The 20,241-nt window shown below is 47.9% G+C and overlaps 7 protein-coding genes across 7 annotated transcripts; 5 read left to right on the top strand and 2 right to left on the bottom strand.

Moving 5' to 3' along the window:
* The first annotated feature begins 2,608 nt into the window (after positions 1 to 2,608).
* Positions 2,609 to 5,341, top strand: BDV27DRAFT_16471 (putative serine/threonine protein kinase (Nrc-2)). Its single transcript, XM_032073742.1, has 5 exons — positions 2,609 to 3,877; positions 3,968 to 4,141; positions 4,196 to 4,321; positions 4,382 to 4,763; positions 4,819 to 5,341. The coding sequence occupies exons 1-5, from the start codon at positions 2,998 to 3,000 to the stop codon at positions 5,162 to 5,164; spliced, it is 1,908 nt and encodes a 635-aa protein (XP_031925681.1). The 5' UTR covers positions 2,609 to 2,997; the 3' UTR covers positions 5,165 to 5,341.
* Positions 5,342 to 7,198: 1,857 nt separating this feature from the next.
* On the bottom strand, positions 7,199 to 9,000 carry BDV27DRAFT_146846 (uncharacterized protein; the record flags this gene model as incomplete). The annotated part of the gene is made up of 3 exons (XM_032070645.1): positions 7,199 to 8,062; positions 8,145 to 8,551; positions 8,628 to 9,000. The coding sequence occupies 3 exons, from the start codon at positions 8,998 to 9,000 to the stop codon at positions 7,199 to 7,201; spliced, it is 1,644 nt and encodes a 547-aa protein (XP_031925680.1).
* A 1,823-nt stretch (positions 9,001 to 10,823) lies between these two features.
* BDV27DRAFT_131260 (amino acid permease/ SLC12A domain-containing protein) lies at positions 10,824 to 11,832 on the top strand. The gene has a single exon (XM_032067597.1). The coding sequence runs from the start codon at positions 10,831 to 10,833 to the stop codon at positions 11,740 to 11,742; it is 912 nt and encodes a 303-aa protein (XP_031925679.1). The 5' UTR covers positions 10,824 to 10,830; the 3' UTR covers positions 11,743 to 11,832.
* A 740-nt stretch (positions 11,833 to 12,572) lies between these two features.
* Positions 12,573 to 14,501, top strand: BDV27DRAFT_159614 (Alpha/Beta hydrolase protein; the record flags this gene model as incomplete). Its single annotated transcript, XM_032072898.1, has 6 exons — positions 12,573 to 13,002; positions 13,060 to 13,282; positions 13,341 to 13,743; positions 13,799 to 13,840; positions 13,899 to 14,259; positions 14,332 to 14,501. The coding sequence occupies 6 exons, from the start codon at positions 12,573 to 12,575 to the stop codon at positions 14,499 to 14,501; spliced, it is 1,629 nt and encodes a 542-aa protein (XP_031925678.1).
* A 972-nt stretch (positions 14,502 to 15,473) lies between these two features.
* BDV27DRAFT_16455 (DASH complex subunit DAD3 family protein) lies at positions 15,474 to 16,294 on the top strand. The gene is made up of 2 exons (XM_032073719.1): positions 15,474 to 15,770; positions 15,951 to 16,294. The coding sequence occupies exons 1-2, from the start codon at positions 15,633 to 15,635 to the stop codon at positions 16,206 to 16,208; spliced, it is 396 nt and encodes a 131-aa protein (XP_031925677.1). The 5' UTR covers positions 15,474 to 15,632; the 3' UTR covers positions 16,209 to 16,294.
* Positions 16,295 to 16,660: 366 nt separating this feature from the next.
* BDV27DRAFT_159612 (mitochondrial 37S ribosomal protein uS5m) lies at positions 16,661 to 17,955 on the bottom strand (the record flags this gene model as incomplete). The annotated part of the gene is made up of 2 exons (XM_032072897.1): positions 16,661 to 16,878; positions 16,932 to 17,955. 2 exons carry the CDS (start codon positions 17,953 to 17,955, stop codon positions 16,661 to 16,663), a joined length of 1,242 nt encoding a protein of 413 aa, XP_031925676.1.
* Positions 17,956 to 18,199: 244 nt separating this feature from the next.
* On the top strand, positions 18,200 to 20,123 carry BDV27DRAFT_131258 (tRNA (uracil(54)-C(5))-methyltransferase). The gene has a single exon (XM_032067596.1). The coding sequence runs from the start codon at positions 18,258 to 18,260 to the stop codon at positions 19,989 to 19,991; it is 1,734 nt and encodes a 577-aa protein (XP_031925675.1). The 5' UTR covers positions 18,200 to 18,257; the 3' UTR covers positions 19,992 to 20,123.
* Positions 20,124 to 20,241: the final 118 nt, after the last annotated feature.

Raw genomic sequence — 20,241 nt, 5'->3', positions numbered from 1 at the left:
CCACGCTACATCGTACCCACAGAACTCGCGGAGGCGACCCAGACATGCACAATATGAAGCTGCCAACATCGTCTTTGAATACCCAGCTCCTGAGTCGAAACCGGGGTTTAGTGTTTAAAAAAACAGCTGCTTTGGCAGTTCCTCAAAACATCAACGTACAGGCCTATGTTCCTTCTTTTGACGGCCCTGGAGATGCGCCTAGAAACGAGACAAGCCAGCGAACAATGGAAACCAGCGATAGACAGATGCAGGGGACTGTATGCTATAGCTCTGTTCAAGAGGCTAGACCATGGTATATGCCCAAGCAGCGTCCCAAGCCTAGTCGGGAAACCCTGCGTGACTTCTTTCGCCAAGTTCGAGATGAAGAGCGACGTGAAATGCACAACTCTCAAAACGAGTGTCAATCTAATGGCCGGTAAAGCAATCGCCCCATGGCACCAGCTGCAGCTGTATTATCCTCCACAGCTTTTTTTTTTTTTTTTCTTTTTTTCCCTTTCCCATGTTATTCTTGGGTTTTGCTTTTAGTCCCTGACTGTTTTCTCTTAACACTACAAAAAAGAAGAAAAATTACACAGGTGAGTGGGCGAATTGGACAAATAGTGTGGCAGACTTATGGGTGACGATGCTAACTGTAGTACAGGAAGTATGCTTGGCAATCGATGCAGTATTAGGTTGCATAATATCTTGATCCCCTTTACATTTTTCACCTTGGGTCGACTACCTTAGGAGATGGGGCTCACGCTTTTGTCTCAAATGAACGTGTTTGAATAATTAGTATGCATGAGGTTCTCGGATAGGTATGTTTCGAGGCTTTCGGCTACTCAATTCTCTGGAAGAGTAGGCTCCATGTCAATTTGGTGACTACCGAAGGCTGGTCATCTCGTTTCTCGGTGGGTATCTCTATACGAGCTTAGTATGAATCAAGTCCTAGTTGAAACTTCTTACAGAGACTGAGCTCTGCAGCTCGGGACAAATCTCCTAGAATTAGCGCCGAGTATTGCATATATATACACTCATACAACTTCCGACCTGGTTTACTTAGCAGGCTCCTAGTGAGAAAGCACCATCACTCCGTAGGCCTCACAAGAAGTTGTGAGCAACGGTTCTTGGCATGAAATCACCAACGTTAGACCCACTTATTTACTTAGGTTACATATGATCGGCGTACCATCGACTAGTTCGATAACACGTACTCCGTACTTGGTAGTTTGTTAAGTACGGAGTAGAATGCGTATCATCCAACAGTCCATGGGTGGATTAATGGGCAAGTAGTATTTTGTCTTAGAAGAGCCCGAGGTTGAAAGACGGATCAGGATAATTCCCAGCTGAATGTACAAGCTTCCTCGGAAGTGGGTAGGAGCACCATTGTGCCTAAGGCGGTGTTTACGGCGGAGTAGACATGTTGCGCACTCATTGTACTATCTTACTGTGAAGGCGCTATATTGCTGGGCAGCATGAAGAAATGATGATTAGTTTATTATGCTAGGTTTTGTCTGGTCTTTCCGTAAATCGTTGATACAGAACCGATGTGAACAAGCTATATCATTGCATAAATCAACTACAGTATTTATGGTGAGACCAGTCTAACAAGCAAGATATATAATGAACCTCTTCTACTTCTTTTAATGGAGACAGAACGCAGGCATACATGCCGGAATTTTGGTACCATCAAACAGTGGGTACACCTGAGGGGCAAGAAGGGGGCAGTCACAGTGTGAATCAGCTTCGCGTCGCAAAAGAAGTGGATCCAACATTTACGCGAGACTATTTATATTTCATCCTCGTTTAGTCGCCTCCTGAAGCGAAACATTGGTAGCCTCAATCTGGGTCCTTTTGCATGGGTCTCGGATGAGCCCGTGCTCTGAATCCTTTCGAAGTTGTCAAATATTTAGCTCTGAGACATCGGGTTCCGGTTGAGTTACGGGCTGAGATGTGAAATATGATATGATGTATTATGAGGCGTGTGTATGTGTATATATGTGGTTGCGTGGTGAAGCATCTGTAAACACTGTTTTATAACTCAGGATGAATATACTACTACTAGTAGGAGTAGATGACAATGAATGCGAGAGATTTTAACTGCCAAGATGATGCGCCCAGCCACGCTAGTCCCGGTTTATTCCTTGGCCCTGACCAATGACTTGCAAGCGAGGAACCATGTTTTAACCTTCGGCTGTCATTTGGGCAATTTTGAATTTCCTGAAGAGAGGAGAAATGAGAAGAAGATCGGAATAAAGGAAAAGAGAACCGAATTAGACGAACAAGAAAATGAAAAATAAGAATAACTAACTAACTAACAATCGGCGTACTTTCTATTAGTAATCAGGAATGGTGGCAAGTGTTGCATTATTCATACAAGATAGTATGATTTTGTCTGAGTTGAAACCCTAGCCATGACTCGGCATGTCCCGATGGTTGCGGAATCCATCCATGGTGAAACCCCAGACCAGAAGAAGTAGTAGCAGAAACAATCCATTGGACTGCGGGTGATAATGACCCGTGACTGATCTTGGAAATAGTAAAGTCGATGGCGGATTTATTGACTAAGCCCGAAATTCCCAATCTTTCCTCCACGTCTCCACTTTGTATTCCCTCCCCTTCCCTCTTTCTTCTCTCTCTTTCCTCCCTTCTTCATTCATTGTTTCCACCCTAGGTTGGAGAGGATAGTTTAAATTAACACGCCGTCTCTCGTTCCTCAGTCTCGACTTTCTTTAACCGAGTTCGTGCCCCAGTTCTAGTACTCCGACGGTGATTTGACGAGTACTTGTACCTCGCTTTCCCCATGTCACTATCAGTTTGCGGGTGGACGTCCCTTTGATCGCAATCATTAGCACCGCCTTCTTCCCCGCCGTTTCTAGCCCGCTGCTCGGTCCCCTTCCTTGCATCGATCAATCCAGACTATCACCCCCTTCTTTATTCTCCCACTAAATTCGATTATTATCAACCTCGTGGAACAATCACCCAATCCCTGGTATATGTCCAGGTGAAATCGTCGGCATGACCCAACTTTTCGCCTCCAGTCCGTCCAATGTGTCGAACGAGAAACGTGGAAACTTTCCTAGCCTCTCTCTCCCGTCCAAAAAACATACCAATGAGTCGAGTCATCTCCCGACGAAGATCAAGAACTTTTTCCGCATAAATAGTTCGAGCAGCAATTCCTCTCATCACAGTCATAGCCACAGTGGCGATAGGGATAGAGAGGGCAGTTCTCACACCAACGCCAAGACCGAATCTAAGTCTGCCTTTAGGCAATCGCGATTCCTTCCTACAATTGGTCGCAATCGCTCAACCACTGTTGCTAGCGAAGGTAACCCGCTGGATGAGGGAGTGTCTCCAACTGCAACAGCGAATCCGTATTTCGTTCATCAGGGGCAACCTTCCTTACAGCATCGCAATGACGGTTCGGAGCCTTCCTCTCCGCCGGACACTCCAGAGCTACAGGTCGACGGTGTCTCCGCTGCCGAGCAGGCCACGACTGCCAACAAAACCGAATTAGCTCGAAAGCTTCGCCGCGTCGCTTCCGCCCCGAATGCACAGGGTTTATTTGCCCGGGGCGAGAATGATGGACGCCCCCAGACGGCTGAAACTGGAAACCAGCCCCCAGTGGAAGAAACAGACTCTCAGATCACTATCGCGGAGGATACAGTCGGGAGTCTCGCCGTACCTAAACTTGGTTCCGATGGCAAGATCCCAAGTCCCGGCGAGATTCGCAACCAGGTTGCCTTCCGCAGAACGTATAGCTCCAACTCGATTAAAATTCGGAATGTGGAGGTTGGGCCGAGCAGTTTCGACAAGATCAAGTTGATCGGCAAAGGTGACGTAGGGAAGGTTTATCTCGTTCGCGAAAAGAAGACGAGTCGCTTATATGCTATGAAGGGTAAGTCCGCCGTGGTTCCATTACACAGACCTAGGGCATTCAAATGTTCTGGACATCTTATCTTTTCTATATCCTTACTGACAACACTAGTCCTGAGCAAGAAGGAAATGATCAAACGAAACAAAATCAAGAGGGCGTTGGCCGAACAAGAGATCCTCGCCACAAGTAACCATCCTTTTATTGTCACGCTTTACCACTCTTTCCAGTCCGAGGATTATCTCTACTTATGTATGGAGTATTGTAGCGGTGGTGAATTTTTCCGAGGTGCGTATAGATTAAGATCTCCATCTCGACTATCCGCTAATTTAGACTCTGTAGCTCTTCAGACACGTCCGGGGAAATGCATTTCCGAAGACGCGGCGCGGTTCTATGCGGCGGAAGTTACAGCCGCATTAGAGTACCTCCATCTCATGGGCTTTATCTACCGTGATCTAAAGCCAGAGAGTATGTAATTCTGTGATGCACTAATGATAGTGGCCACCATACTGACTGTAGGTAATTCAGACATTCTTCTGCATCAGTCTGGCCATATAATGCTGTCAGATTTCGACCTGTCCAAACAATCCGGTCCTGGTGGAGCACCCACCATGATTCCGGCGCGGAGCGGCAACTCGACGACGTCTCTGCCCACCATCGACACAAAGTCGTGCATTGCCGATTTCCGGACGAACTCCTTTGTAGGAACGGAGGAGTACATTGCGCCGGAAGTCATCAAGGGCTGCGGACATACCAGCGCAGTTGATTGGTGGACCCTTGGCATCTTGATCTATGAGATGCTTTACGGCACAACACCTTTCAAGGGTAAGAACAGGAACGCAACGTTTGGAAACATCCTCCGAGATGACGTACCATTCCCTGAACATGGGGGGGCCCAACAAATCTCCAAGTGAGACTCTACTATTTTCACATTAATGTGGCATACGCTAACAACATGGCTATAGTATGTGTAAGTCTTTGATCCGTAAGTTGTTGATTAAAGATGAGACGAAGCGTCTTGGAGCTCGTGCCGGTGCCTCGGATGTCAAGACTCACCCTTTCTTCCGGCAAACACAATGGGCACTTATTCGCCATATGAAGCCTCCGATGATCCCTCATCAAAGCCGAGGAACGGAGACTCTCAATTTCCGCAATGTTAAAGAAAGCGCCAGCGTTGATATTGGCGGCAGTAACCCTACCAAGATGAAGGGTGTCCCCATGGATTCGGGTCTTGCCACGCCCAATGGGGAAGTGAACGACCCATTTGAAGAGTTCAACAGCGTTACTCTTCATCATGACGGAGATATGTAATTCGTCGACCGATGGATGCTACTGTGGCCGTACTGCTTTCTTGGCGCACAACCGGTTAGACCTTTTGAGCATCCCTTGCATAGCTCTGGAGCTCATTTCACGACGATAACGCATGAAAGATCTTTGTATCCGAAGCAACAGTTTCTTACACCTATAATCTGGAGTACGGGAGCTTAGAACTTTTTGTGGGGTTTTTTTCTTGAATTTTTTTTTTTTTTTTTTTGTTTGAAAACTCATTTGATTTTTTCCGTTCTCCGATATTCATCGGCCTGTGTCTGTGTATTACGGCTATTAAGCCTACCTTCATGGGATGACCTTTCGGTTTCTTGCTTTTTTGACTATCCGGCGCAGCGATGTACACGTTTTGCTTTTGCTCCCATTTATCACTCACAATTGCAAAGGGCGGCGTTTACGATTTCGGTTATATGGCAGAGCAGACCTGTTTTTGCGGATCATCCCCTGCGATCGTTCGCCTGTTCACAGGCGAATTAAAAAGGATACGAAGACTTGATATTTGGTATTTGTTTTTGCTTGCATTGGTTTTTCTTGTTTCTGTGAAGACAACATTTGGATGTCTTGGTATCCATATGTTAACAGGCCCGGCGCCAGGACGTATGTTAGAGCTACAACTATCATGAGATCCATTTTATTGCATTTATCTGGACGAGGAGTTGTTTTAACACTGGAAATCTCAATGCGACTTTCACTGATGCTGGGAGTAGTGCGAGGCATGCGGAAATCATTATCTCGCAAGAGCTCATCAGTGATGTTTAAAAGATTGCCCGGCTAACTGCAAACGGGCTCATTCACCTGTCATTCAAAATATCCTACCGGTGTAAATATTACCTCGACGCCTACATGCGCTTTGGACGCGCTTGGAAAGCGAGTGGGGGCTGATTTTGACCCCTAATAGAACTGACAGCAATAAGGTATTCCTGAGCCTTGACCCCCAGTTCTGCTACAACATGATGCACCACCACTCGGGTGATTCTTGAAACTAACCAATAGTGTCTGATGTCAGAGGCGACGATCAACATTTAATCACGAGTACATTTCAGGAGGCTCCATATGCTTTCCCCCCGTTTCCACACGGTTGCCACACTTTCACCACCTCAGCCGATTACTACACTTGTCTTCCAAGCACAATATCGTCATAATGGCTGTTGCCCGCAGTAGAGGAAATTTGACCATGCCAAGAGATGGTCGAAGGATGTATAAAGGTTACTCTCCTGGATACTCTGGCTTCTCACATTCTTTAATTGCCGCTTGGCGCTATGAAAAGAGCATTCGATCTCGATTTCTTTTATTGAAGATACCAGCCTCAAAATAACACCTGGAAGACCCAAGTTTATCTGGTATCATTTTACCGTCCCACACGCCCAACCAACAGGGATTGGTGTGACGTCGACAGCGGTTGACCTTTCCAGCATTGGGCCCATGCCCCAGATATTCTTTTATTTAGAGGGCAATGCTTCGCCACGCGGGTGCGAAGCCGATAGGTCAGATCGAGTTTCTTGCTGACCCTAGTTTGCGATCTGAGCGTCCGTCACATCTCTCAAAATGCCTCGGCAGTTTAGGAGGTGAGCGGGATTGTGTCCCATCAAACCTCCGGAATCATAGCCCGAGCGATAGCTGCCATGGATCCAGTAGCAAACCCTGGCTGTGCGAACCCTGTGTGGAGGTCGGGCCGAAGGGTCGCTTCAGATAGGCCCCGAATGTAACTTGAAAGGAGAGTCAACTGAACTACTTCTCTAGTTATCTATTACCGTGCCACCCGGACCTTTACCTCGTTCAAGCACATGTACAATCATATTCGTGAAGCCAATGCCCATTGTATAGAAACTATCTAGGTGGTGGCGTACCACGCTATAGAGACGATCTCTCGACCCCGCTATGCTGGATGACAACCTGTTATCTGATGGGATTCCTAAGTGATGGAACTCAGTTTGCTACTTCTCTCTGAAAGTAGTGTTGGGACAGCTTCTGATCCGAATACATCTCATGTAACTATACGAACACGTGTCACTTTGTTTGTCAATGTGACTGCCGGAGATTCATCTTGGGCAGAGAGACTGTGGGCACCTCTGCCATATGAAGAGAGGCACTGGCAAAAGGAACAAACTTCGCTACAAATGGCTCACCCTCGGTAGTGACCTCTGTTGGAACTCCATGCGCAGCCCCGTTCACCACCGGCCATGCAATCCGGATTGCCGCGACCGAGATAACCATCGGTGGGGCGCCTCGCGCGTAAATAGGGCTAGGGAGTGGACTTGTCGGGTCCGTGTCGTGATTAGCCCAGTGTATGGCGATCTGAGAGGGATCAATAGCCACTCGCCACTCAGCTCCCTCCTCTGGAACGAGCATACGATCGCGAAGTTGGGGGTACGTTGGATCCGTTGGCAAAGGATCCACGTTCTTTTTCCAATGAGTGGGTTCCGTGCTGGTCTCGGTGTAGGCGATATCGAGGGCATAAAGCAACGAGCCCCAGTAGATGGATACAGCAGAGGATAATGGCCGGTTCACAACCCGAATTTCAGTACCAAACGTCACAATGAGTTGCGACGATCCGGCTGGAATTGTGAAATGGAAGACGTCGCCGTGGTCGCGCACCAGAGGGATTACACGTCCGCTTGGCAAGCTGGCGCGTGAGGACGCCGTCGCCCAGCTGGGAATTCGAGTATAGAAATCGAAACTCTTTGTAGTAGTGAACTTATAACTGATTGTCTGGTCAAACGGATAGTGAGTGTCGGCTATGACGGAAACATGGGCCCCATCAAGCTCCATGGAGGTCTCAGCAGGAATGAGAAAGCGATGGATCACGCCGTTACTACCTTTACGAACAAAGGCAGAGCAGACCAGCTTTGGGAGGCCTTGGTGATGGTTTACCAAGCAGCACGGCTACATTATCTCGAAAAGTTAGCCAATAAATATCGGGCGTAAACATTCGATTGAATCGAGATATGTGCAAGGCGCCACATACATAATCTGGCTCCAGCCCGAAGATATTGCCGTACGGGCTCACATCATAGAAGGGTCGACCGTCCAGTCGCTTGATCCATGGTTGATTGGACTGGGTGACATACTGATGGGTCCACCAGTCCGGCGAAATACCCCCTGGAAGGGCATTGAAAGCTGCCTGCTCTGTGAGATCGGCGTAGTCGTTGTCACCGAAGAGACGGTGCAGCCAGGAGAGGGAAAACATTAACTCCACAGCCATACACAACTCCGTGCCACGTTCTGGACTTAGCCCTCCAAGAAATTCATCGCTCGTGATTGAGCCAGACGGGGTGCCATGGTAGCGAAAGGCCATGTCTACGGCCTCCCGAGTTTGGCGGGCAAGCTTCTCATCGTGGTTCATCCGGTACTTCTGCGCCATATACCGCAACCCTAGGCCAGTATATGTTAGTAGGGCAGATATACTATGCCATGAGGATAGTGCATGTAAGTAATTATCTATACTAACCTTGAGCTACGTTGATTCCATGTTGGAAATTAGGCTGAGGTTTAATAGACGCTGAAGTAGGAAATGCTCCTGGGACAAAGAACTTTGACCAGTCACGACCACCGATCTCAGCCCCTGTCCACATCAAGTCCATAGTATCCCAGATAACTGATCGGTTCTCCTCAGCTACATTCTCGTAGAGCCACTGGAGCGTGGTGGAAAGCTCATGAGCCCGGGCTAGCCCAAACTTGAGTGGATCAAAACGATCGCCCTCGTGTGACAGGTAGCCCTGATAGTTATTCTGGATCATGCTGTGCGCTAGACGGGTGAACCGCAGCATAGACTCGACGATCTCATCTCTGCGTCCCGGCTCAGCCTGCGCATGTGCAGCCATACCAAGAAGCAGAAGACACCGCGCCCACAGCCCTCGGGTTTCTTTGGTGGTTTCAGGACCCAGCCAACCATCGCCAGCCTGGTGAATGATCGTGTAGTCAAGAAACTGATTTGCCTGAGCTTTGAGTCGCTCGTCGTCTAGGGTGTATGCTAACGGCACAATTCCGTTGTACCAGTAAGGCGCTGCTTCGTTCAGTTCACTGTATTCTTCCGTGCCACCGAGCCAGGAGCTGTTCTTGACATAGCGGTAGAAATCGAACATGTGGCCAGCTAACCCATCAGCAGCCAGGCGAAGCTGATCTCTCACCCATCCCCGTGGCTTGATTGCACCGACTGGGATTTCCTCATATTTGAACGGCACCAGCTTTGCAGACGCCATGATAGCTGAAGGATCAGGTATGCTTGATATAAACTGGCATCTAACTCATTAAAAATAGAATGGACCACCAAGAGAATTTTTGGGAAAGCATGGACTCTGTTGGAAATATCCCCGTGGGGAAATGCCTATGCTCTTCAAAAGAGGCTATATTGGTGTTCGAGTCTCATGAAGCGGAACACACTCCGAATGGTGGGATAAGTTAAAGGATCTTCATTGACAAAAGAGGAGAAAACAGGCGCTCTAAACAAGGGTGCTGTATATTTCATTGGCTGGCCCATTTACCGGCTCATTGATATAACCTTGCAATGAGACCCTGCTGATAATAACTGGTAGTAAGGTCTCGAATAGGCACCCTGACCTCGGGAAGTGATACCGAGCCCACTTTCCTCAGATTTAGGACGATTTGGGCAAAGATCTGGTAAATCCCCGGTAGTGGACGTCATTGCTCGATCAGACAAAACGGGCGATATGAACATAGAGCTGGGATGCGGCTATGTGGAGACACTGAGTAGTATATAGATAGGGTCCGATGGGACCAGATCCACTGGGCCACTGCTCCACTTATGCATACTATTTCCTGAAGCTTTACTACTGAGGATCACTGTCTGGACCATCCAGCTACAAAATTGTCACCTTTTATGGAATCGGTAGGGCGTTGTCCGCCTTGCATACTTCGACATTTGCAACTATAGCTGAATATAGTTCCTCTCTACACAGCTCATCATGGACAAAGCAATTAAGGATGATGGCAGTTCTCGACCCCAGAAGTCGACATCAACCGACAAGGACGAGGTCGGTCATGTTGCCGAGTACAACGAACAAGATCATGGTGCGGACTCTGAGCTATCACGCTCACTGGAGTCCCGGCACTTGTTAATGTTCTCAATCGGATCGTCGATCGGAATGGCCCTGTGGCTGGGGTCCGGTACTTCACTGATCAACGGTGGGCCCGCTGCTATATTCCTAGGCTATTGTATCGCAGGTTCCATCGCCTGGGCGCTCAGTCAAGCAATCGGCGAGCTGGCAGTACTCTATCCCTTGGCCTCAGCATTCCCCAAATGGGCAAACAAGTTCATCGACAAAGCTCCCGCTTTCACAGTGGGATGGGCGTACTGGTTCTCCGCATCGATTACCCTCGCGAACGAGCTCCAGGGTGTGGTTACAGTCCTGAGCTTCTGGACGCAATCTGTGCCAACGGCGGTATGGCTCTCCGTATTTTTGGTGGTTATCCTAATCATCGTTGTATGTGCCGTCAAGATATTCGGAGAAGCAGAGGCCATCATGTCGACAATCAAGTTATTCTGGATTGTGGTGGTGATTATAAGCTGTATCATCATTAGTGCTGGCGGCGCGCCTACCCACCATAAGACCGGGTTTGAGTACTGGAACTCCATGCCCTTCACCAATGGCTTCAAAGGTTTCCTCTCTGTTATGGGAACCTGTATCTTCGCCATGGGTGGTACTGAATTCGGCGGTATCGCCGCCGCTGAAGCTCGTAACCCATTAAAGTCAGTTCCCAAAGCTGTCAATTCAATTTGGCTTCGTTTGACGCTCTTCTATGTTGTCGGTGGCCTAATGGTAACCATTACCGTCTCACCCAGAGACCCTGATCTTTTTGGTGGCGAGGGGATCAATGCTAGCCCCTATGTGATCGCCTTTCGCAATGCTGGCATCCCCGGTCTAGCACATGCGATGAACGCAGTTATTTTTATCAGTGTTATTTCCTCCGGAAATGCACAAGCATATGCTGCTACTCGTACGGTCGTGGGTCTAGCAAATATCGACATGGCACCGCCCGTTTTCAAAAAGTGTGACCGGCTAGGACGCCCATGGGCGGCCATCTTTATCACATTCCTCGTGGGAGGCGGCCTATGCTATCTCAACGTCACCAATTCAGGTGCAACGGTATTTGGATGGTTTTCGAACCTGACAGCCTTGTGTATACTATGGCTCTGGGGCACGATCTTCCTATCTCATTTGCGGTTCCGTATGGCATGGAAGGCTCAGGGCCGTTCGCTTGACGACCTCCCATGGAGATCATGGGCAGGGCTATTTGGAACTGTTTATGGGTTGACCTGGTGTATGTTGTTGGTTGTTGTCCAGTTTTACTTGGCCGTGTGGCCTCTGAATAAACAGAGCAGTGCTGAAAACTTCTTTGCGAACTATATATCGATTGTTGCAATTGTTGGTCTGTATGTCGGTAGCAAGATTTATTATCGAGGTCCGCTGTGGATACATGCGAAGGATATTGACCTGAACACAGGCCGAAGGCACTACGTGAGCGAAGATTTGGAGGCTCGGGTCAAATCGAGTTCGGGGATAAAGAAGATTGCCGGATTTATCATGGGAGAGTCGAAGGTTTAGAAACGGGTGTTGTGGTCTAATGCGACGGGGTTGTATAGGTTATCCTGGGTATATCCAATCTACGTAGCTGATTATCTATGCATGCCTATATGTCTCAGTCAAACGTCTAGTCTGATAATAGAATCTATTCCTCTGGTATAACACAGTGAACAAGCGCATCGCCAGTCATTTGGTCGTCAACAAATCCTCTCCGACATTGCCCAAAGATAAACCGATAACCCAGCCAACACTAAGACATCTTTATGCCCTCTCACATCTACGATATTGGGGTTAGTCCGTGTTCAGGTTTCCAATATGCCCCCTCAGACTCTAGTCGGTTTAACAACGACCAACCATATTTCAACCGAAGTATTATCTATTAAACCGGCAAACCACACTCGTGGGACTTGATTATCCATGTCTCAGGAGATTTTACCGAAGTGAGGAGATCTACGCATTAGAATCGCGCTTTATCATAAATTAATTAATTACTCCGCACAGGAATGAAGCATCCCGGCTGATAGCATAACAATTCATCCAATAATCCTTCGGGATAGTCATAGCCCGAGACCAGACCGCGTGATATCAATCGATGTAACTGTACCATGTCAGCTCGGTAGTTAAGCCCTAATAACTAATAACGAGTGAATTAATATATTAAATCTTCGGGACCTGATCCCGTTCTTCGGATGCAGTCAACGAGGGAGAGAATATTGTACAAAAGGTAGTGATAGATAAAAAAGCAGCTAGGAAAGCTAACTCAACCAGCAAAGTAAACCATTCCATTTCTATCTAAAGCACGAAATACATCCGTAAGCCACTCATAAAACCAATCTACTCAAAACCCTAAAATGCGAATGCAACTCAGCCTTCTATTAGCAACTGCAGTAGCAACAATCCTCGCAGTCAATCCACGAGATGCGCCCAAAGAACCGACCGGCATCAAAATCATCACCAGCCCGAACGGTAGCACAATTCGGTACAAGGAGCCCGGCGAAGAAGGCATCTGTGAGACCACCTCAGGAGTCAAATCGTACAGCGGCTACATTGATATAACGCCGGATATCCATGTGTTTTTCTGGTTCTTTGAATCAAAGCGCGACCCTAAGCATGATCCGGTTACGCTTTGGCTCAATGGAGGACCGGGAAGTGATTCGCTTATTGGCCTGTTTGAAGAATTGGGCCCTTGTACTGTTGCGGAGAATATGACGACGGTTCTTCGCGATTATTCTTGGACTGAGGTTTCCAATCTATTGTTTCTTTCTCAGCCCGTGGGGACCGGTATGTAGTTTTACCTTTAGTATTGGGTAGATTGGACTATGCTGATACGGGTTTTAGGGTTCTCTTACAGCACGAAGGAGGTTGGATCTTTAGATCCTACTTATTTGACGGTCGAGTCGACCGCCAATAAGACGGAAGAAGGGCGGTGGTCTGTCATCAATGTCACTGCACTTGACACAAGCCGGTTGGCGGCTGAGTCTGCGTGGGAGCTGCTTCAAGGCTTTTATAGCGCACTTCCAAATCTAGATGCAGATGTTGAGTCGACGGATTTTAATCTCTGGTATCTAAATCCCCGAGTGAATGCTGTCCTGAGTCCATACAGCTGACTTGATAACTAGGACCGAATCATTTGGTGGCCATTGGGGTCCCAGCTTCTCCACTTACTTCTACGAGCAGAACGAGAAGCTCCCTGGAGATGGCTCAAAAGGTCGTAAATTGAACTTCAAATCCCTTGGAATCATAAATGGCATCATTGATGAGCCGACGCAGACGAAGTATCTTCTCGAGTTCACAAAGAAGAACACATACGGGGTACAGCTTATCAACGACACAGTCTATGACCACGGCGCCTTCAGCCTCAACATGCCAGACGGGTGTCAAGACCAGCTTGACTACTGTAACTGGATGAAGCGAGAAAATTCCATCGTCCGTCGGTCAGCGTGCGCGGCCGCTCAATATATCTGCCAGACCACCGTGGAAGGCCTGTACTATCGCTTCGGTGATCGGGGAACCTATGATATTGTACGTGTGGATAATACTTACATCACACATTGATAGCTGATCAGACATCAAACAGCGTAAACCTACCGGACAAGACGTTCCCCCAAGTTACTGGCGTGTAGGTGTTTACATACCCTCCATTCCCAACTTTATTTATCAACTGACATACAACATAGGACTATCTCAACACCGCCCCCGTTCAAAACGCCCTTGGAGTAGATCTAAACTACACCTCAAGCAACCTAATCTACACAGCTTTCAGTCTGTCTGGCGACTTCGCAGCGCCATATCTCCCCGATCTAGAAAGGCTTCTGGAACTAGACATCCAAGTGTCCCTAGTCTACGGCGACGCCGACTACATCTGCAACTGGCTTGGCGGGGAGGCAATCTCTAAGGTTGCCAAATGGTCGGGACAAGAAGCGTTCAATAACGCAGGATACACTAACCTCGTCGTGGATGGAACGGCATACGGCGAAACTCGGCAGTATGGAAAGCTGAGCTTTACCCGTGTTTGGGAGGCTGGACATGAAGTTCCTTGTATGAGCTTACATTTTTTTCTTGTATACCTATTCGATGATGTTTGGGAATGCTAATTTAGGGGTGGGCTAGACTTCCAACCGGCTGCTGCGTTGCAGATCTTTAATAGGACTATTAATGGGTTTGATATTGCCACAGGGGAGGTTGGGGTCTCTCCTGGTAGTGATTATGCGACGAACGGCACTGCTGCGACTACTCATACGACTACTTTGCCTCCTCTTGCTTCGTCAACTTCGGGCTGATAGTTAGAGAGGGCTTTTGATCAGCTGGGGGGGGTACATTACTTGGACATAGGTAGTAGGGGTACATGTTGAGCAATAATCCCGAGATTTCCACGGATAGCTCCTCTCTCGCTAGGGATGAAGTTATGGTTGACTTAATATGTGCTTAAGAATCAGAGCTCATGTGACAAAGTTCCGGTTTACTCAAGAACTATCTAGAGTCGTTAACCTGAGGGGTTGACTTGGTGATCACTGCTGGTTGGATCAAGACGACATTGGCTGAGAAGTAAGATGTAGACAGATACCGACCACTGGGCTCGTGATTAAACAATAATAAATCTATGTGACTTGCCAAATATAGCTCTGTGTGGTGGGTTTTGCTGTCAGAAAAGGATAGAGTATCCGTGGGATAAACAATTAGAAAATCATCGGCGGCAGACATGGCTAGGAGGCAGCCACGCCGAGGATGAATTCCTCAATCAAAATTGGCAGGGCTTTTGGGACACATAAAGTCATGAAATATTGCCAAAAGTTGAGATATAAGGCCTGTAATTGTTGCGGCAGACTTATGTTTTCAAGTGAGACGATATACTTCTTCCAACTAGTATATGTCAGACTAGACTGTATTGGGAAATAGTCCCATCATGTGACATGAGCTAGGTCTAGTGAGGAAGGCGGTCTTTAATAAGATTGGCGCTAGTTGGACCTCATCAACCTCGGGGTAGGCAAGGAGGCTTTTTATTGGTTTCGTAGACCACTTCTTTTAAAAATCTATATAAATTAGGTGTTTCTTTTAGAACCCATTGTTATGAGTTCAAGTTCGATATTGGCTGCGTTGTGACGTCCACCTAAATATACACTTTTCAAACAAGGAACTAAGAAAGTTGTACAAATTATTCTGCCGCATGCTACAGTGGTCACCGCCTATTTAATCAGGCTCAGCCCTCCGGTCCCAGGATGTTCGGAAGTATTATCGATAGACAATAAAACACGCCGCAACCCAAACAAATAAATCAGGCGTCGCTACACCATTACCCCACCAATCGATCTACATACCTTAATTGAGAGCTCTTTAAGAAGATATATTTTCCGTTATATACCATTTTATTCTACTTCGAAGGGTCTCAGTATAAAATCCATTCTCCAGTCACCATGTCTACTCCAATGTCCGATGGCTCCCCGGCCCAAGAATCCGAGAACCCTCTCCTCCGCGCCTCAAATCCGATGGTCTCTGATCTAGAACAAGAAGTTCTAGATGAATACTCTAGATTACTGGGCAATGTAAATAAGGTATGAAGTGCACGCATTGACCTTCTCAAGCTTTGAATATCGTCTATCTATATATGTCGTTGTGTTCGCTATACCCCGCGCTTCCTATCACCATTATATCATCGCCGCACCATCCCACACCAAATCTCCCGAGAATATTATAACCGAACTTATACTGACTCTGGTGTGATCTACCCATAGCTATCCGAAAAGCTCGCCGACCTCTCCGGCGATCCCTCATCCCTTACTCTGGACGGCCTTAGACTTCTTGAACGGAAGACGGCGACTGTCTGCACACTTTTGAAAGCTAGTGTGTACAGCATTGTGCTCCAGCAACAGATCTTCAACGAGAATGAGGAGCAGCAACAGATGGAGCAGCAGGGTGATCAGATGCAGTATCATGATCAGGGGTATGATTATCAAGATGAGGATATGAGTTTTGAGGGGCGATTTGCTTGATATTGGTCAACTTTGCTTCTGTAATTATTGTACGGGTTTTATTTTTGCTTCTTTTCTCTTGCATATATAGGTGTGGGCCATGCGTATACCCCCTTTGTTTTGGTATGTGGGTTTTGGTTGGCGTGGTGTTGGGCTTTGTGGGTTGATTATGGAACCAGGAACTGGATTGATATGAGATACTATGACACTAGTCTTGCAGATACAAATACATGTCAGGGTACAAAGAGAACAAAAGGAGGAAAAAGGATTATATACATCGCCATAACGCAAAGAAAGCGTGCATCACATGCCGCAAACGATGCCCATATTCGTACAGTCTATTCTATGCGAGATGATGACTGTCGAGACGTCTAGATAACGAAAAGAAGGTTATCCAGACTATTTGAAATCATTTAAGACCCGGAAAGAAATGTCCCACTAGGAAGAACGTAACAACGTGCTGAAGACGCCGATTAATATCTTCCCGAGTAGTAGACCTTACGGACATCGACCATCTTCTTGCCACGAGCACGGGCAATATCCTCTGGGTTGCGTTGACTCATGAGAGCGTCGTAAGCTGCCTTAACAGTGTTCATAGGGTTTCTCGAGCGACCGACACGAGCGGCGAGGTCATGGATACCGGCAGCGCGGCACATCTCGAAGATCAAATGCTGACAACGGAGTCCGAATCCTATGCATTGTTAGTAGCTAGAACCAGTAGCTCATGATTAAGGGTTTGCATACCTGGCGGACGGGTCATCAACTTCAACTCAACTGCTCCAACCTTGCCCTCAACATCACCAAAGATAGTGCGGCCCTCGTACCGTGGGATTGGTTGCATATTTCTGATGGCTCGGTATTTGGATTGTGTTATGGCATCGGCAGACTCCTCAGACTTGGCTTCTCCAATTCCCAGGAGACCATTGCCGTTGCCAGCGATGGAAAGGCAGTACATACGACGCACCTTACCCAGACGAGTCTGGTTAACGACTGAGTGCGAAACAAGGGTCTTCGTCGCCAGGCCCTTAACAAAGGCTTGGGTATAGCCTGTCGACTGGAGAAGCCTCTTCAACGCCTCAGTTATTTCCTCACTCTCTCCAAACCTTGCGGACGATTGCATCTCAAAAGGCTTGACAGGTTTGTCTTCCTCCGTCAGAGACTGCCCCGGGCTGAATAAATCCGGCACTAGGGCACTGTGAGGGTTCAGTTCATTCTCCTCCTTGCCCAGGGTGACTCGCATGGTCTCAGCGAACCGCACCCAGTCAGCCGCGGTAGCGTCCTCCGGCATTTCTTGGAAGAAGCGGGCGAAGTCTTCGACGAAATCATCATCGCTTTTCAGGGTCGCGTTGTAGTCGGAATTGGACTTGGGCGCCCGGACATGCTTGTCCACGCCGGGCTCAATGGTTGAGAAATCATCAAGGTAATGAAGCTTCATCGGGTCCCGGCGAATAGCAAACTGTTCTGCCATGTCTTTGGGGTCGATTGCCGCCTCACCGGCTTCAATTGCGGCCAGCTGCTCAGGAGTGTATTCTTCCTTCAGGGCTGCCTTTTCCTCTTCCGTGTACGCCTTAAAGTGCTTGGGCTTCATATCCCGCGTAATCTCTTCCAAAGTCTTCTCATCTCGGGCCTTGAAGTTCGGGAATTTTGGTTTACGGTTCGCGAACTGTGTCGGGGAAGGGTGGAATTGGCGACTAGGTACTCGCGTGCCCGCGGAGACACCTCGAGTAAAGCTGCAAAACACACATCTTGCCGGCCGTGCGAAGCTCATGTTGAAGGATAGGAGCTCTCTGGCCAGCAGAGGCCACTGGAGAGCTATTCCGGAAAGGTGAAATGGATTGGGGGGAAAGTGGGATCAACCGCGGTGCTAAGGGTGGACGGAGGTTTGGATGGTTGAAGAACTGAAGGACTAAAAGCCAGCGAAATTCTCAGCGGAACGGTTCGACCAATTGCCGCCCACCTTTTTTTGGTCACTCATCTTGTCCCTCCAGAAATCAAGCCAATTTTCTTTCTGTTCCTCTTTCGCAACAATTCCTCTGCTCTTTAGATTTTTTCTGACTTGGTCTATTATATATGTTCGCTTTTAGGGCGGGTCTCTCCCTATCGCGAAAACACTACTCTTCAATTCTTTCTTTGCGGGCTGAATATCTCGTCTTTTCCAAGTCTCTCTTGTCCCACCGTCCATACCCCATTGCGCCGTTCTCCTCCACCATAATGCAAAACTCTCCTAAGAGTCCAGATATGAATGCGAAACGGCGCAAGAAGTCCAAGGTTGACCGAGAAAAGAGCAGTGGGTTTGATGAAGTCCTTCAAGCCGATATCGACAACCTTCTGCGGAAACACAAGCCTGAGAGCGAGATTGGTGTAGAAGATGCTTCCACACCACCACCGGCTTCTTCTCTACCGGAGACTTTTACCGAGATCGAAGTTAAGGTCGCCGAGATATCTTCAACTGGCGATGGCCTTGCGTTGTCCGAGGATGCGAATCATGTCTACGTCGTTCCGTTTACCGTGCCCGGCGATAAAGCATTAGTGAAGGTCATACGGCATTTTCCTAACTTGTCGTACAGTTTGACGGATTTCCTGAAAGTGGTTGAGCCAGGCGCTCAGCGAAATGATGCCGGGATAGGGTGCCAATACTTTGGCAAGTGCTCCGGTTGCCAGCTACAGATGATGTCCTATGAAGATCAGCTGGCTCATAAGAAGCGCATTGTGGAAAAGGCTTATGCGAACTTCTCCGGCTTGATCCCGGAGTTAATTCCGGCCATCGACGACACCTTCCCCTCCCCTCTGCAATATGGTTATCGCACGAAGTTGACGCCACATTTTGCGGGTCCCGGCGGGAATAGGAGGAGCAAAGCCCCTAAACAACCCCATACAGAAGTACCACCCATCGGATTTACTATGAAGAACCAGCGCCGGGATCTGGATATTGAAGATTGTCCTCTGGGTACCGATATTGTGCGAAAGGGCCTGAAAAGTGAGAGAAAGAGGGTTGCAGAAAACATTGGGAAATACACTAAAGGCGCAACTATTTTGCTGCGTGAATCTACCGCGCGACTTCCTAAAGATGATGTGGACCCTGGTTCAGCGGTCAAGGACCGTGAGGTTGAAGTGGGCGAGGACTCAGGAGATGTGATTCAAATCGAACGAGAGAAGTACACCGAAGAGAAACGGTGTGTGACGGATCCCAATGGTACATCGGTCGAATATATCGATGATTACTTCTTCAGCAACAGAGCCGGTGCTTTCTTCCAAAACAACAATTCCATCCTCTCCGGTTTCACAGAATACATCCGCCAGCTTGCGCTACCAAAACACACCCAAGAAGACTCCAAACCGATTAAGTACCTTCTAGATGCCTATTCCGGGTCCGGTCTTTTCACAATCACCCTCTCGCCGCTCTTCAAGTCAAGCCTTGGTGTGGATGTGTCTGGAGATTCTATTGTCTCTGCACGAGAGAATGCACGCGCCAACTCCCTTCCCAACACTGGCTTTGCTGCGGCAGATGCCGCCACGCTTTTCAAAGACGTACCCTATCCTCCCGACCAGACACTCCTCGTCATTGACCCGCCCCGCAAGGGTTGCAGCGATGACTTCCTCCGCCAGCTTCTGACTTTTGGGCCTCGCCGCATCGTCTATGTGAGTTGTAATGTGCACACTCAGGCGCGGGATGTGGCGGTTATGGTCCAGGGTGATAAGGAAAAGAACATTCGTTTTGAGATCGAGAGTATCAGAGGCTTCGATTTCTTCCCTCAAACAGGCCACGTTGAAGGTGTGGCAATTTTAAACAAGACTACATTCTGAAAAATAAATGCGATAGCACACAAGGCATATATTTAACATTCTTGAGTGGAATTGTTGGACTTCAACCGGCGTTGGCTACGGCATAAAAGAACATACATAGCATAGACTTTAATTGACGATTCTCTATTGTACATGACTGAGCATTTCATGAAACAGAAAATAATGTTTCTGTCTTTTTTCTTCTCTAAAGTATGATTCAGTCTTTGCTTCTGCCCCACTGGACAGGATTGGACATGGTGTGAGTATGTAT

Source organism: Aspergillus caelatus (genome assembly GCF_009193585.1).
Source record: "Aspergillus caelatus strain CBS 763.97 unplaced genomic scaffold BDV27scaffold_137, whole genome shotgun sequence".
NCBI lineage: Eukaryota > Fungi > Ascomycota > Eurotiomycetes > Eurotiales > Aspergillaceae > Aspergillus > Aspergillus caelatus.
The sequence above is the reverse complement of the archived record's forward strand: the minus strand, read 5'-3'. Positions and strand labels throughout refer to the sequence as shown.

Coding starts and splice junctions, on each gene's coding strand:
- BDV27DRAFT_16455 (XM_032073719.1), top strand. CDS start 15,633: ATGTCTACTCCAATGTCCGATGGCTCCCCGGCCCAAGAATCCGAGAAC. Junction 15,771..15,950: donor TACTGGGCAATGTAAATAAG/GTATGAAGTGCA, acceptor ATCTACCCATAG/CTATCCGAAAAGCTCGCCGA.
- BDV27DRAFT_131260 (XM_032067597.1), top strand. CDS start 10,831: ATGGGTGGTACTGAATTCGGCGGTATCGCCGCCGCTGAAGCTCGTAAC.
- BDV27DRAFT_131258 (XM_032067596.1), top strand. CDS start 18,258: ATGTTCGCTTTTAGGGCGGGTCTCTCCCTATCGCGAAAACACTACTCT.
- BDV27DRAFT_16471 (XM_032073742.1), top strand. CDS start 2,998: ATGACCCAACTTTTCGCCTCCAGTCCGTCCAATGTGTCGAACGAGAAA. Junction 4,322..4,381: donor CCGTGATCTAAAGCCAGAGA/GTATGTAATTCT, acceptor TAGGTAATTCAG/ACATTCTTCTGCATCAGTCT. Junction 4,764..4,818: donor GGGGCCCAACAAATCTCCAA/GTGAGACTCTAC, acceptor ACATGGCTATAG/TATGTGTAAGTCTTTGATCC.